The sequence below is a fragment of the Eleutherodactylus coqui genome, chromosome 1, assembly GCF_035609145.1.
Source record: "Eleutherodactylus coqui strain aEleCoq1 chromosome 1, aEleCoq1.hap1, whole genome shotgun sequence".
Classification (NCBI taxonomy): Eukaryota; Metazoa; Chordata; class Amphibia; order Anura; family Eleutherodactylidae; genus Eleutherodactylus; species Eleutherodactylus coqui.
The window spans coordinates 236,256,267-236,272,465 of record NC_089837.1 but is presented as its reverse complement, the minus strand read 5'-3'; the positions used below and the strand labels follow the sequence as shown (position 1 = coordinate 236,272,465).

The 16,199-nt window shown below is 45.8% G+C and overlaps 1 protein-coding gene across 2 annotated transcripts in view; it reads right to left on the bottom strand.

Annotated features, from left to right (window-relative positions):
* Nucleotides 1-16,199, bottom strand: part of LOC136632178 (amine sulfotransferase-like) — a 126,310-nt gene that overhangs the window by 95,054 nt on the left and 15,057 nt on the right. For both annotated transcript variants that reach the window (XM_066606880.1, XM_066606871.1), the window contains exon 5: nucleotides 810-904. In XM_066606880.1, the coding sequence (XP_066462977.1) occupies nucleotides 810-904 (95 nt within the window). The remainder of the gene's footprint in view (nucleotides 1-809; nucleotides 905-16,199) is intronic.

Sequence of the window (16,199 nt, the reverse complement as noted above, 5' to 3'; positions counted from 1 at the left end):
TACCCTCACCCCACCCTTCTCTACCGCCCCCGGCTTCCCCACAAGTTGTTATACAGGTACGGAACTACAAGCACTTTCCCCCGGGGCAAATAGGTCCATTCGGGGGGTGATATACTGCGTCTGCAGTACCCTGAATTGGTGTAATACGAGTTTGTTGTGAATTATCTCATTAGGGCAGTAGATACCTGTGTATAGGTTGATGTTTATATGACAAGTAACTTTCCTTGTATGTATCGAAAATCTTGAATAAAATTTGATTTGAGAAAAAAAAAAACGTAAATTGCGGCAGTATACAGCATGCTGCGATTTTGTAGTACTGCAATGTCGCAGGTTACCAAATATTACTCGTGTGGAAGAACTCATAGGAAATCATGGGCTCTACATACATGCAATTTGTAGCACTGTGGCATTGTGACAAAATCTTGTGAGAAAATCTTGAATGTGGAATCAGCTGTAGGCCTCTTTTACACTGGCTACAAAATCTCGCGATTTTGTAGAGATGCGACATCGGTACAAAATGCATTTATGTGAAGCCCATGGTTTTCAATGGGTTCTTTCACATGAGAGATTTTTTGTAGTCTGAAAGAACCCATTGGAAACCATTAGCTGCACAAACATGTGTTTTGTAGCCTGTTTGAAAGAGGCCTTATCCTCTTATTGGACTGAGAAAATGGAATTAGGCATGACAACTGAGACAGATTTGCTGTCTTTGGTCCTAACATAGATGTAAATTCCAAGTGGATGCTATAGTTGTCAAATTCACTTTATATACTGCACAGCTTGTTATCATCTAATAAACCAATAATTACCTTTTTCATTTCCTCATATGTCAAAAATAGTATGTTGAAATCTTCCTTGTGCGTGTACCAGCCGCTAATATGATCAAACCACGAACCACCTATGACTGTAAAATAAGATTAAATGTATCATTATAAATGCAGAAAGTTTTCTAAACTTTGTAAATCCCTTTTACTTTAGAGCTCTGTATGGTTTTAAGGGCCTAATGTGTTTGATTTTCAAAGTGCAGATTCACTTTTGCGGTTTCTGTCATTTGAGTGATAAGCAACAAACTTCTGATTGTCTTTTTGCCTGCAAGTACTATTACTGATACTGCAGGTATGCAGACGTCTGGTCTGAATGAATCCCCTTCTGTCTATCTGTCTGCAGACGTCTAGTCAGAATTAATTCTCTTATGTCCATTGTTGTGCAGATGCCTGGTTTGAATTAATTCCCTTCTGTCCGATAGTATGCGGACGCCTGAATCCAGGTCTTGTTTGCTGTTATGTGTCATCCTTATCTGTCGTGCATAAGAAATATGTCGACATCTGTATGTTGAATACCTATGTGGCTCCCTGTTATATGTCTTGGTGTGATCCTTTTATTAGTTCATTTGTGCAGGCCAGGTGGATAAGTGTGCATGAATGTAACACCACATAAGTCGCTGGAGACGTGGAACACAGAAGTAGAGAGTCACAAAGATGTGGCTGCTAGAGATATTGGTGAGTAATTTACTGTCTCACTTTTACTGGAATCACATCTACACTGCTCAGTCCTGCTGTACAATATTCCTTCATAATGATGTTATTTCTCTGTGTGTGCTATAGAGAGTTAGGGCACAGCATCTGTTTTCTCCATGTGCAGTCCATATAGAAATACTGTAGCAGCAGTATTTTCCTTCAAGCTCAAAGAAAACTGAAAATTAGAGATACAGCCTGCAGTGGGGAAAATTGCTGATAAATACAACTCATTAAAAGGTCAGATATTGTGCTATAGCTCATGAACACACAGCAGCTTATTCTGAAAAGTCGCCCATAAAGCTGGGCAAGCTTTAAGGAGAAATTGAGTGGATGTAAATCTGCTGTGCCACAGAACCAATTTGTCTTAAGACTTGATCTGGAGGTTGTACCTGGGGTTCCCAGATTTTTACCCTTTAACCCCACCAATCAGATTCTGGTTTTCACTGCAGGAGACAGTTCATTGTGCCAGAGAGTCACAGTCATGAGGCTGCTAATGAAAATAGTAAAAGTTACAGTAATACAGTACTAGTGTGTGTAAGTAGAGATGTGCTCATAGAACACAGCCGAGGTAAGAAAAAGTGGAATAGTTTCATAACAGTTAGACAGCCCAAGGTTCAGGGCAGGCAGTAGAGAGAGTAAGCATAGTCAATTAACAAGCTGAGGTTGGGAGTAGAAAATACAGGAAAGCTGAGTGTTATGGTCATGAATTAGAACCAGGAGAGCAGAGAGAGCACCTTAACACCTTTGTATGCTAGGAGACTCAATTTTTAGCCATCTATCAATGGGGAAGAGTCTGTCTGGATTTGCTAGGGACTGGAAAGCTGGGTGCATGTGTTATCTCTTTGAGAGGGACATTAGGGAAGTGAATAAGTGGCTCCGGAGGTGGTGTAGGAAGGACGGGTTTGGGTTCCTGGAGAACTGGGCCGAGTTTGCTGTCGGCTGCAAGCTCTACCGTAGAGATGGGCTGCATCTCAATGGGGAGTGTGAAGCTGTCCTGGGGGGGGGGGGGGAATGGCTAGAAGGTTGTAGGAATATTTAAACTAGGAACTGGGGGGAGGACCACAAGAGATATAGGTGGGAAGACAGTGTAGACAGAGTTCTAGGATTAAGCAATGGAAATGGGGGCCAAGCGAGTAATAGGACCATAAGTAGCATAATGAATACAAATAACAACCGCAACTATATAAACGGTATGGTAACAAATGCAAGAAGTCTGGTCAGTAAAGTGAGTGAGCTTGAAACCAGAATGTCTGAAGAAAACTACAATATAGCAGGACTAACAGATATATGACTTGATTATAAATGCGATTGGGCGTTAAACTTGCAGGGTTATAATCTCTTCAGAAGAGACCATAGGATCCAGAAAGGACTGTATGTTAAATCCTACCTAATACCAAGGCCAAGAGAAGAACACGTGTGGGAAATGAACATGTGGAGTCTCTATGGGTGGAAATACAGGGAGGAAAGACTAATAAAATCTTGATAGGGTTTTCTATAGGCCACCAAAAAGAACAGAAAAAAATGAAAACTTATTACTAAGACAAATAGAATAAGTGTCAAACCAAAATAAAGTAATTATTATCGGGGATTTTAATAGTCCAGATATAATATTGGAAGATAAAACCTGCGAATATCACAAGGGCGATAAATTCTTGAGAACAATTAAAGATAACTACCTTACCCAATTTGTATGGGAGCCAAATAAAGGGAGGACAATTCTGGACTTATTATTACCCAACAGACCGGACAGAATCAAGGGGGTGCAGGTTGAGGGGCACTTGGGAAGTAGTGACCACAATATAATTAATTTCCAGCTGTTATTCAATAGGAAGCCTTACCAGGGAGCGACAAAAAAAACTGAACTTTAGTAAGGCAAAATTTGATGAGACAATGTCCTCAAAAATAACAGTGATTGGGAGAAGTTTAAAAACATCCTAAATACCTCATGTGAACAGTTCATACCCTTCAAAAACAATAGAAATGCAAATTGAACTAAACCAATGTGGCTCAGCAAGTCAGTAAGGGTGGCAATAAGTAAAAAAAAGAAAGCATTTAAAGTACTAAAACATCTGGGCAGTAAAAAAATATAAGGAAAAAAACAAAATATGTAAGGATAAGATAAAAACTGCCAAGGAGGAGCCAGGGAGACTGACAAAAGAGCAAAAATAACCCTAAACTATTTTTCAGTTACATAAATGGTAATTTTCACTGAAAGCACTGGTTCTTTAACAAATAATGCAAGAGAAACCTTGGAAGATGATGCAGGGAAGGTACATCTATTAAATATTTTTTTCTCAAGTGTATTTACAAAAAAAAAAAAAAGGCACACGAGATGCAGGGGAATAAAATGACTCCCTTCAGTCTCACTTCAATAATTAGAAAAATATTCGAGGGGTTTCTCAGAGACGCCATCCTGGAATACCTCAAGGAAAACAACTGCATAACTGTCCATCAGCATAGGTTAATGAGGGGTCGACCATGTCAAACCAACTTGATCAGCTTCTCCAACAAAATAAGTTCTAAGCTGGAGGTGGAAGCATCTATTGATCTCATATATGTGGATTTTTCTAAAGCTTTTGACACCGTGCCGCATAATAGTTTGATATATAAAATGAAATAGCTCGGTCTGGGTGAAAACATGAGTAGTCGGGTAAATAACTGGCTCAGAGATAGAAAGCAGAGGGTGAAAATAAATTGTTTCGTACTCTGATTGGGCCACCATTGCTAGCAGAGTGCCACTGGGTTCAGTATTAGGCCGCATTCTGTTCAATATATTTATCAATGACCTCATAGAGGGACTGCACAGTAAAATATCAATATTTGCACACAATAATAATATAATTTAATTAATACAACGGAGTACAATGGACCTGGATAAGCTGGGGCTTGCGTAGGAAAATGGCAAATGAAGTTCAATGTTGATAAATGCAAGGTTATGCACATGGGCAGGAGGAACAGATGTCACCAATATACACTAAATGGGGTACTGCTAGGGAAACGTGATATGAAAAAAGACCTGGGGGTACTAGTTGACTGTCGACTTAACTGGAGCAATCAATGCCAGTCAGTTACTGCAAAGGCAAATAAAGCCTTAGGCTGGGTTCACACAGGGCAGAATTGTTGCGGTTTAGCTGCGTTTTTTTCCGTTACGGTTTTGCCGCAGAAGAACTGCTTCTGCGGCAAAACCGCTTCGAAGATTATTTTTGTCTTGTGGATTTTCTTGCGGGAAAATACGCAAACGGTTTTTTCCGCAGCGCTTTTTTACTCTTGCAGCGTATTTTGTTGCGTATTTTGCTGCGTCCATAGAGGTCTATCGACAAAAAAGCAGTACGGAAAAGACAAAAGAATGGACATGCTGTGTCTTGAAAAACTGCGCTGCAGTTGCTTTTCCGCACTGCGGCTGTGCGGGAAAAATCCGTCCTGTGAGAACAGCTTTTTCCCAAACACATTTCAACTGCATTGCACTGCAAACGCAGTGGTTTTGCCGCAGTGCAGATATGCAACGGCAAACCGCGACAAAACCACAGCAAATCCGCCCTGCGTGAACCCAGGCTTAGGGTGCATTAAAAGAAGTATACGGGCGAGGGACGAGAACATTATTCTTCCACTATATAAGGCACTTGTCAGGCCTCATACTGAATACTGTGTACAGTTGTGGACATCGGTACTCAGGAAAAACATTGCAGGGTTTAAGGGGGTTCGAAGAAGAGCAACTTAATTAATAAAAGGAATGAGAGGACTGGAATACCTAGAGAGGCTATCAAAACTGGGATTATTCACCCTAGAAAAAAGACGGTTAAAGGGCAACCAAATAACTATATATGAATACATTAGGGGACAATACAATGATCTCTCCCATGATCCCCATCACTAACACAGAAAGGGGTTCTTTACTGTAAGAGCAGTGAGACCGTGGAACTCTCTACCTGAGGAAATATAGTGATGGCAAAATTGATAGAAGATTTTGAGAGGGGGCTAGACATCTTTTTAGAGCACTACGATATTACAGGATATGGACATTAAATTAAACAGCAACGTTGGTGATCCGGGTCTTGGAGTCAGGGCTCAGTCACATGGGCTTTTTGTCGCACGATTTTTTGTGCACATAACTGATGCGTTAAAAAAAAAATGCGTGCCCTAAGCGCGTGGAACGGCAAAAATACGCTGCTAGCAGAGTTTATCCACAGAAAAGGGCTCGGTCACACGGGCGTTTTGATGCTCAAAAAGAGCGCTGTCACAGAGCAGCGCGATATTCTCACATTGAATTCAATGAAGCCAGCAATAAAGTGCAGAGACCAATCAGAGGCAGCTCTCGCCTGCTGAATACTACAGAGAACAGTTCAGGAGAAGAGCTGGCTGCACGCGGCTGAGCCCTGGCAGCTGCAGAGAGGTGAGTATAGATTTTGTTTTATTTTTTTCACTTTTTTAAGATGGTTTTGAAGCCCTTATATTTGAAGCCCTTCACCGAAAATTACTACAGCACTTGCTGGCAGCCCATTGCTTCATGATGATTCAATGGGAGAACATCGTTCTCCTCTGCCACAGCTGAGACAGCTTTGGCAGAGGATCACGATCTTCAGTACAAGTTCTCAATGGGGTGGGCGCTGCTGCCGCAGGCCCCACCGGGCGCAAGGTGAAACCCCTGCATCCGACAGCATCCAGGGGTTTGACATACACAGAACACTGATTTGCCACAGAATGCAGTTACATGCATTATGCGAAATGTTGTGACCTATAATTTTCGCCGCATGCGTTTGTGCGCATGTAAAATTCGCACATGTGACCGCTTCCATTGAAAAGCATTGGGTCTATATAGATGTGGATCACAAACGCAACTGTCAGACGCGCGTACAAACGCCCGTGTGACTGAGCCCTCAGGTAGTATCTTCTCAAATGTTGATCCAGGAATTATTCTGATTGCCACTATGGAGTTGGGAAGGAATTTTTCCCCCAAAATGGACTAAATTGGATTCTACCTCATTGTTATTGAGAGTTCTCATTAACAGCTAACGAATGCAAATTCAGCATCTTAACCCTGTTATCTCTTTTTATCTCCTATCTTCGCCTGTTCCTCGAAAGAATATGCTACACTGTACCATAAAAGTGCTTCTTGCTCATGCTTCTGAAAGTGGAGGGACTATATAAAATACTATAATTCCTAAATGGTTGATGCAATTTTTACTTAAACTTCTTGAATTAAAGCTGAAAGTCTGCATTTCAATAACATGTTGGTGGCTTTGTTTTTTAATCCATTGCAGTGGCGTACAGAGGCGAAATTGTGAATATTGTGTCACTATTAGAGATGAGCGAACGTACTTGGTAAGGGCGATTTCGCAATCGAGCACCGCGATTTTCGAGTACTTACCGAAAGGTACTTACTCGCCCTTACCGAGTACGTTCGCTCATCTCTGGTCACTATCCAAATACTTCAGTATTTGATATTGTGATGTTATACACTATGGCTTAAGAAGACAGAGATTTAAAAATGATGGTTAGAATACATTGTAACACTAATAATAATGCTTCTGAGATTTAATTTATATGATCATAAATCCCTCTGGAATGTGAAAATGAATGTAGAACCGAGCATGTTTGACCAGCTAACTGGACTACAGGTTGTAACCCCATGCAGTGAGCTATAGACATCATATTTTTGTGCCACTAAGTGATGAGTGGTTATGTGAGAAACTAAAAAGATTTGATTGCTTTACATTGAGGAGTTTTACTTTGTACCTCATACTTTCAATAGAGGTTAAATCTTTCCAATTGAAATCCCCTTTTAAATGTATTTTGCTGCCCATGGTTTTACTTCAGATGAAACAAATATTATTTTCATAATCACATCAAAGACTTCATTCAGGTGTTGTTGGCATCCATCATTTGATGGATCCATTGGAGCATTATGAAAAAACTGGTGATGGACGGCGCTCTAACCACTATGATGAATTACCAAGTACTTTATACTTGTAAAAGTGCAAAAATATGCAGAGTGGGACTTACCCGGTGTAGGTGGGGGAGCCCCACAGGTGAGTCCCCCACCTAGCACCTCCACGTCCTGGTAGGCGTTGTATCCAAACTTGTTGAAAGACCTTGTCCTGGTTTCCTATAACTCCTCTCTCCTCAACAGGAAAGGGGGAGGGGGGCAAGCCGTGGCCGGTCACAACCCTGGACAGGGATGCGAGCGTGCAGTAGTGGGTGAAGAAAAAAGTAAAAAAGGGTCCAGCGCTCCCAGGAAAACCCTCTGTTCCAAATTAATCCAGGATTTCTTATCAAAGTACAAAGGATTCTTTATTAAAGCATGTCCGACGCGTTTCGTCACACAACTGCGACTTTCTCAAGTGGGAAAAGTCGCAGTTGTGTGACGAAACGCGTCGGACATGTTTTAATAAAGAATCCTTTGTACTTTGATGATAAGAATTTGTGGATTAATTTGGAACAGAGGGTTTTCCTGGGAGCGCTGGACCCTTTTTTACTTTTTTCTTCACCCACCATTGGAGCATTATGGGCTTCCTACATAAATAGAAACCGCAAAACAGAAGAGAACAGAGTCTAAAGGTTACTTTTAGGGTACATTGATATGACTGTTCCTTTTGCATATATAATGTAAAATGATATTTGTGGGATCTAGAACTGTAGTTTCCTGGAGTGAAATTCTATTTCCACCGAATTCAAAATGTTTTTGTAATGTTTTATACAATGCACTTATGCTTTTGTATTCTCAATATGACTATAAGTCATTGCTATATGAATATATGACTTTAAATGTACTTAACCATTGTATTACAGGTGGTGGCTTTACTCTTAGCCTAAGTAAAGTATGTATGGTGGTCCACCATTGACTGGGTGATAGGCATTATCATCCTGCCCCAGGATCGCTACATGTAGGAATTGATTTATAGCTGATGGTAAAAGGCTCCCACCAAGACTAGAAACACTCTCGGGCAGTGATGGTGAACCTTTTAGAGACCAAGTGCCCAAAACTGCCACCCAAAATCTACTTATTTATAGCAAAGTGCCAACATCTCAGGGGGTAGGGCTTATCACGACGTATGATTTTACCTCCGTCATTATAAAAATGACAGGGCCATTTTAAAATTGATAGGGAGGAACGCGCTGTGTTCTACTTCCTAGCTGGAGCCATAGAGTACCATTGGTGCAGATTCTCACTGAATTTCATACTATGTGGCGCTCCCCCTCACTTCCTCCGCAGGCTTCGCGCTGTCAGCCTTCCCTGGCTTCTGATTCCCAGTGGCCTGTAGTGGCCTCACCTGACCAGGCCGCTGGGAACCAGAAGCCAAGGAGGAGGTGAGGGGGAGCGCCACATAGTATGAAATCAGCAGTAGATACGCAACTGATTTCTTGTCAAAAAGAAGTCAAATAGGGAAGTTAAATGATAACCTACTTAGGGACCCAACTTGCATGGCTGATCTGTCTGAAACTTTCAGAGTCTTCCTAGAAGCTCATAGGTCTGATACTACCCCTGCGCCAATTAAATGGGAAGAACTTAAATGCGTCCTAAGAGGGATATTCATAGCTCATGGCTCAAGACTCAAGAAAGAATTGTCATTTAAACTCAATCAACTCCTGTGTTCCTTAGGGACACGAGAGGCAGCCAATAAGAAAAAGAGGTCAGACGCCCTACTAATAGAAATTACTAATATTAGACACGAGATACTCTCTATACTCGATCAAAATACCTTACATATAAGAGACAGATTTCGGGCAGGATGTTATGAGTTCGGCAACAAAAGTGGGAGATGGTTGGCGAGAGCCTTACACCCTCGGATTTCCCAGGCAAACATATTTTCTATCAACTCACCCAATGGGACAGTCGCCCATGCCTCAGAAGGAATTCTGGAGGCATTTAGAACATACTCTACTAGATTGTATAACATTCTTGCCCAGCGGCGTCCAACGAGGCCAAATTAAAAGATAATATTACACAATATTTACGACAAAACATCGTCAAAATTGTCCCGGCGGAAGAGGCAGCAACCGTCGAAGAAGATATAATTTCCTCAGAGCTATCCCAAGTTCTGAAAGACTTGAAAATAGGGAAAATCCCTGGGCCGGAAGGGTTCACGCCAAGGTTCTACAAGAAGCTTGGCGGGCAACTGTCAGAACTTTTACTGGAAGCATCCCTGGTCTCTCTGCTGTACGAGTTGTTGATTGATACTGAGAGGAGATCACTTGAGATGGGAGGCGGGGTGGGAGGAGACGCTCGGGAGATGTATCACCAGAGAGCTTTGGAACAAGTCCTACATCCTCTCACACAAGATGTCCATCTCGATCAAAGCACAGGAACTAAATTACAAAATTGTGACGCAGTGGTACAGGACTCCGGAAAAACTCCAAAGAATATTCCCCTTGACCTCAAATGAGTGTTGGAGGTGCTGCTCAGAGGTGGGAACTATGTATAATATCTGGTGGAGCTGCTCGTTAATTGGGGCGACGTTGCTAGGCTATACGCAGTGTGTAGGTCCTCCCTGATCGTCACTCCTGAGATTGCTCTCCTGTCCATGTTCCCAGGTCCTATCTCTCAAGTCAAGAAGGGACTCCTGAGATATTGTATTATGGCTATGCGTTACATTATCCCCCTTCACTGGAAACAGAGGGGAGCGTTAACGAGCGCCATGTGGGCAGAGGCTCTAGATTTTATCAGGTACATGGACGAGATAAGGAGATCTGACTTGGTGATGGACCAGGGAATCGACAACTTTTCCAACACTTGGACAGTGTGGATAGATTATAGGAGCTCCGCGGTGTTCTCTAAATGGCTCGCTGATGTTTCAACATAGGAGATGACAGAGCGCACTCCAACGACACTGGTGGCCAATGTCCTATTTTAATTTAATTTAATATGTGTGGGATATGGGGCAGTAAGTACCAATACCTACCTCCCACCTTCTCCTTTTTTCCTCTTCTCTCTTTCTTGTCTAAGTTTCAATTCATTATTTTCCTTTCTCTCCTTTGCTACATCTTTCTCTCTCTCTTTCTTTTACCTCCTTTCCTTTTGTTCTTAAATTGTATTTGATATTTGTTATAAAGAGTTAAGTGGTATGCGACAGGTGGGCCCATATACATACATATGTACTCGCCTCTTCTTTCTACCCCTCTGACAGTTTCGTTGCAGGGTTTTCATCTTAAACTACCTTTGAGGCCTCACAACTAGAGATGAGCGAACGTACTCATCCGAGCTTGATGCTCGGGCGAATATTAGGGTGTTCGGGATGCTCGTTACTCTTAACGAGTACCACGCGATGTTCGGGTTACTTTCACTTTCATCTCTGAGACGTTAGTGCGCTTTTCTGGCCAATTGAAAGACAGGGAAGGCATTACAACTTCCCCCTGTGACGTTCCAGCCCTATACCACCCCCCTGCTGTGAGTGGCTGGGGAGATCAGATGTCACCCGAGTATAAAAATCAGCCCCTCCCGCGGCTCGCCTCAGATGCGTTGTGAGTTAGCTGAGGGAAAGTGCTATTGTGTTGGAGCTGCTGTAGGGAGAGTGTTAGGAGTGAGTGTAGGCTTCAAGAACCCCAACGGTCCTTCTTAGGGCCACATCTATCCGTGTGCAGTACTGTGGAGGCTGCTGTTAGCAGTGTTGCACATTTTTTTTTTTTTTGCAAAATCGGCCGTGCAGAGCATTGCGCCCTGCAGTAATAGTCCAGGGACAGAAGTGGTGGTTAGGCAGGGAGAGTGTTAGGAGTGAGTGTGGGCTTCAAGAACCCCAACGGTCCTTCTTAGGGCCACATTTAACCGTGTGCAGTACTGTGCAGGCTGCTGTTAGCAGTGTTGCACTTTTTTTTTTTTTTCAAAATCGGCTGTGCAGAGCATTGCGCCCTGCAGTAATACTACAGGGACAGAATTGTGTAGGCAGGGCCAGAAGACATATATTATTGATTGAATATAGTCAGTGGGCCTTCCCTTTAAAAAAAAAAAGGGAAAAATTCTATTTGGCCTGCCTCTGACAGTCCTCAGCGTTCTGGGTACGTGTGTAGTGGGTGGAGAACGTAAAAAAATCATACGCAGCCAGCTAAGTTTAACAGCAGGCTTGCGCCAATTTATTTCCTGCCTGGGAAATCACCGCTCTGCTGCAGTTAATATAACACTGCAGTTCTGTGACACACAGCAGGGCCACAGAACACATTTGTTATTGATTGAATATAGTCAGTGGGCCTTCCCTTTAAAAAAAAAAAAAGGGAAAAATTCTATTTGGCCTGCCTCTGACAGTCCTCAGCGTTCTGGGTACGTGTGTGGTGGGTGGAGAACGAAAAAAAAATCATACGCAGCCAGCTAAGTTTAACAGCAGGCTTGCGCCAATTTAGTTCCTGCCTGGGAAATCACCGCTCTGCTGCAGTTAATATAACACTGCAGTTCTGTGACACACAGCAGGGCCACAGAACACATTTGTTATTGATTGAATATAGTCAGTGGGCCTTTCCTTTAAAAAAAAGGGCAAAAATTCTATTTGGCCCGCAGGCTTGCGCCAATTTATTTCCTGCCTGGGAAATCACTGGTAATACAGCATGCTGAGGGGTAGGGGTAGGCCTAGAGGACGTGGACGCGGCCGAGGACGCGTAGGCCCAAGTGAGGGTGTGGGCACAGGCCGAGCTCCTGATCCAGGTGTGTCGCAGCCGACTGCTGCGCGATTAGGAGAGAGGCACGTTTCTGGTGTCCCCACATTCATCGCCCAATTAATGGGTCCACGAGGGAGACCTTTATTAGAAAATGAGCAGTGTGAGCAGGTCCTGTCGTGGATGGCAGAAAGTGCTTCGAGCAACCTATCGTCCACCCACAGTTCTGCGCCGTCCAGTGCTGCAAATCCGAATCCTCTGGCTGCTGCTCCTCCTCCTTCCTCCCAGCCTCCTCACTCCACTACAATGACACATGCTCAGGAGCGGGAAGACTCCCAGGAACTGTTCTCGGGCCCCTGCTCAGATTGGGCAGCAGTGGTTCCTCTCCCACCAGAGGAGTTTATCGTCACTGATGCCCAACCATTGGAAAGTTCCCGGGGTCCGGGGGATGAGGCTGGGGACTTCCGGCAACTGTCTCAAGACCTTTCAGTGGGTGAGGAGGACGATGACGATGAGACACAGTTGTCTTGCAGTTAGGTAGTAGTAAGGGCAGTAAGTCCGAGGGAGGAGCGCACAGAGGATTTGGAGGAAGAGCAGCAGGACGATGAGGTGACTGACCCCACCTAATGTGCAACGCCTACTCAGGACAGGTCTTCAGAGGGGGAGGCAAGGGCAGCAGCAGGGCAGGTTGCAAGAGGCAGTGCGGTGTCCAGGGGTAGAGGCAGGGCCAGACCGAATAATCCACCAACTGTTTCCCAAAGCGCACCCTCGCGCCATGCCACCCTGCAGAGGCCGAGGTGCTCTAAGGTCTGGCAGTTTTTCACAGAGACGCCTGACGACCGACGAACAGTGGTGTGCAACCTTTTTCGTGCCAAGATCAGCCGGGGAGCCACCACCAACAGCCTCACCACCACCAGCATGCGCAGACATATGATGGCCAAGCACCCCACAAGGTGGGACGAAGGCCGTTCACCGCCTCCGGTTTGCACCGCTGCCTCTCCCCCTGTGCCCCAACGTGCCACTGAGATCCAATCCCCCTCTCAGGACACAGGCACTACCGTCTCCTGGCCTGCACCCACACCCTCACCTCCGCTGTCCTCGGCCCCATCCACCAATGTCTCGCACCGCACCGTCCAGCCGTCGCTAGCGCAAGTGTTCGAGCGCAAGCGCAAGTACGCCGCCACGCACCCGCACGCTCAAGCGTTAACCGTCCACATAGCCAAATTTATCAGCCTTGAGATGCTGCCGTATAGGGTTGTGGAAACGGAGTCCTTCAAAAGTATGATGGCGGCGGCGGCCCCGCGCTACTCAGTTCCCAGTCGCCACTACTTTTCCAGATGTGCCGTCCCAGCCCTGCACGACCACGTCTCCCGCAACATTGTACGCGCCCTCACCAATGCGGTTAGTGGCAAGGTCCACTTAACAACGGACACGTGGACAAGCACAGGCGGGCAGGGCCACTACATCTCCCTGACGGCACATTGGGTGAATTTAGTGGAGGCTGGGACAGAGTCAGAGCCTGGGACCGCTCACGTCCTACCCACCCCCAGAATTGCGGGCCCCAGCTCGGTGGTGGTATGTTCGGTGGTGTATGCTTCCTCCACTAAACCACCCTCCTCCTCCTCCTCCTCAACCTCTGTCTCGCAATCTAGATGTGTCAGCAGCAGCAGGACGTCGCCAGCAGTCGGTGTCACGCGGCGTGGTAGCACAGCAGTGGGCAAGCGTCAGCAGGCCGTGCTGAAACTACTCAGCTTAGGAGAGAAGAGGCACACGGCCCACGAACTGCTGCGGGGTCTAACAGAGCAGACCGACCGTTGGCTTGCGCCGCTGAGCCTCCAACCGGGCATGGTCGTGTGTGACAACGGCCGTAACCTGGTAGCGGCTCTGCAGCTCGGCAGCCTCACGCACATGCCATGCCTGGCCCACGTCTTTAATTTGGTGGTTCAGCGCTTTCTGAAAAGCTACCCACGCTTGTCAGACCTGCTCGTAAAGGTGCGCCGGCTCTGCGCACATTTCCGCAAGTCCCACGCGGACGCTGCCACCCTGCGGACACTGCAACATCGGTTTAATCTGCCAGTGCACCGACTGCTGTGCGACGTGCCCACACGGTGGAACTCTACGCTCCACATGTTGGCCAGGCTCTATGAGCAGCGTAGAGCTATAGTGGAATACCAACTCCAACATGGGCGGCGCAGTGGGAGTCAGCCTCCTCAATAAATTTCAGAAGAGTGGGCCTGGTTGGCAGACATCTGCCAGGTCCTTGGAAAGTTTGAGGAGTCTACCCAGGTGGTGAGCGGCGATGCTGCAATCATTAGCGTCACCATTCCTCTGCTATGCCTCTTGAGAAGTTCCCTGCAAAGCATAAAGGCAAATGCTTTGCGCTCGGAAACGGAGGCGGGGGAAGACAGTATGTCGCTGGATAGTCAGAGCACTCTCCTGTCTATATCTCAGTGCGTTGAGGAGGAGGAAGAGGAGCATGAGGAGGATGAGGAGGAGGGGGAAGAGACAGCTTGGCCCACTGCTGACGGTACCCATGCTGCTTGCCTGTCATCCTTTCAGCGTGTATGGCCTGAGGAGGAGGAGGCGGAGGAGGAGGAGGAGGATCCTGAAAGTGATCTTCCTAGTGAAGACAGCCATGTGTTGCGTACAGGTACCCTGGCACATATGGCTGACTTCATGTTAGGATGCCTTTCTCGTGACCCTCGTGTTGCACGCATTCTGGCCACTACGGATTACTTGGTGTACACACTGCTCGACCCACGGTATAAGGAGAACCTTTCCACTCTCATTCCCGAAGAGGAAAGGGGTTCGAGAGTGTAGCTATACCACAGGACCCTGGCGGACAAGCTGATGGTAAAATTGCCATCCGACAGCGCTAGTGGCAGAAGGCGCAGTACCGAGGGCCAGGTAGCAGGGGAGGTGCGGAGATCGAGCAGCATGTTCAGCACAGGCAGTGCAACACTCTTTAAGGCCCTTGACAGCTTTATGGCTCCCCAGCAAGACTGTGTCACTGCTCCCCAGTCACGGCTGAGTCGGCGGGAGCACTGTAAAAGGATGGTGAGGGAATACGTAGCCGATCGCACGACCGTCCTCCGTGACGCCTCTGCCCCCTACAACTACTGGGTGTCGAAGCTGGACACGTGGCCTGAACTCGCGCTGTATGCCCTGGAGGTGCTTGCTTGTCCTGCGGCTAGCGTCTTGTCAGAGAGGGTGTTTAGTGCGGCTGGGGGAATCATCACAGATAAGCGTACTCGCCTGTCAACCGACAGTGCCGACAGGCTTACACTCATCAAGATGAACAAAGCCTGGATTTCCCCAGACTTCTCTTCTCCACCAGTGGACAGCAGCGATACCTAAGCAATACGTAGGCTGCACCCGCGGATGGAAGCATCGTTCTGTATCACCATCCAAAACGGTGACATTTCTGCTTCATCAATCTGTGTATAATATTCCTCCTTCTCCTCCTGCTCCTCCTCCTGAAACCTCACGTAATCACGCCGAACTGGCAATTTTTCTTTGGGCCACAAGGCTCACTCATAATTTTTCCAAACAATTTTTATACGTTTCAATGCTCTTACAAGCGATGAAACTTTAACTTGAACCAATTTTTCGTTAAACTGGGCTGCCTCCAGGCCTAGTTACCACTTAAGCCACATTAACCAAAGCGATTAATGGGTTTCACCTGCCATCTTGGTTGGGCATGGCCAATTTTTTCTGAGGTACATTAGTACTGTTGCTACACCAATTTTTTTGGGCCCTCACCTACAGTGTAATCATTGTAATTTCTATGTTCTTCGCCTGCACTCATGGTACAGAAAGGTGTGTGGGGTTGGCCTACACTTTTGCTACATAAATGTAACTGGGGCCTTGTCTATACTGCAGCTACTGAAATGTGAAAGAGACTGTTATCTCCCTAAACTGCTGCAATGGGAATTGTTACTGGGGCTTGTCTTGAGTGCTACTTTTACTGAAATGGAACTAAGACTGCGCTCCTCCTATACTGCTGCTTCGGAATTGTTACTGGGGCCTGTCTTGAGTGCTACTATTACTGAAATGGAACTAAGACTGCGCTCCCCCTATACTGCTGCTAGTGATATGTTAGTGGGG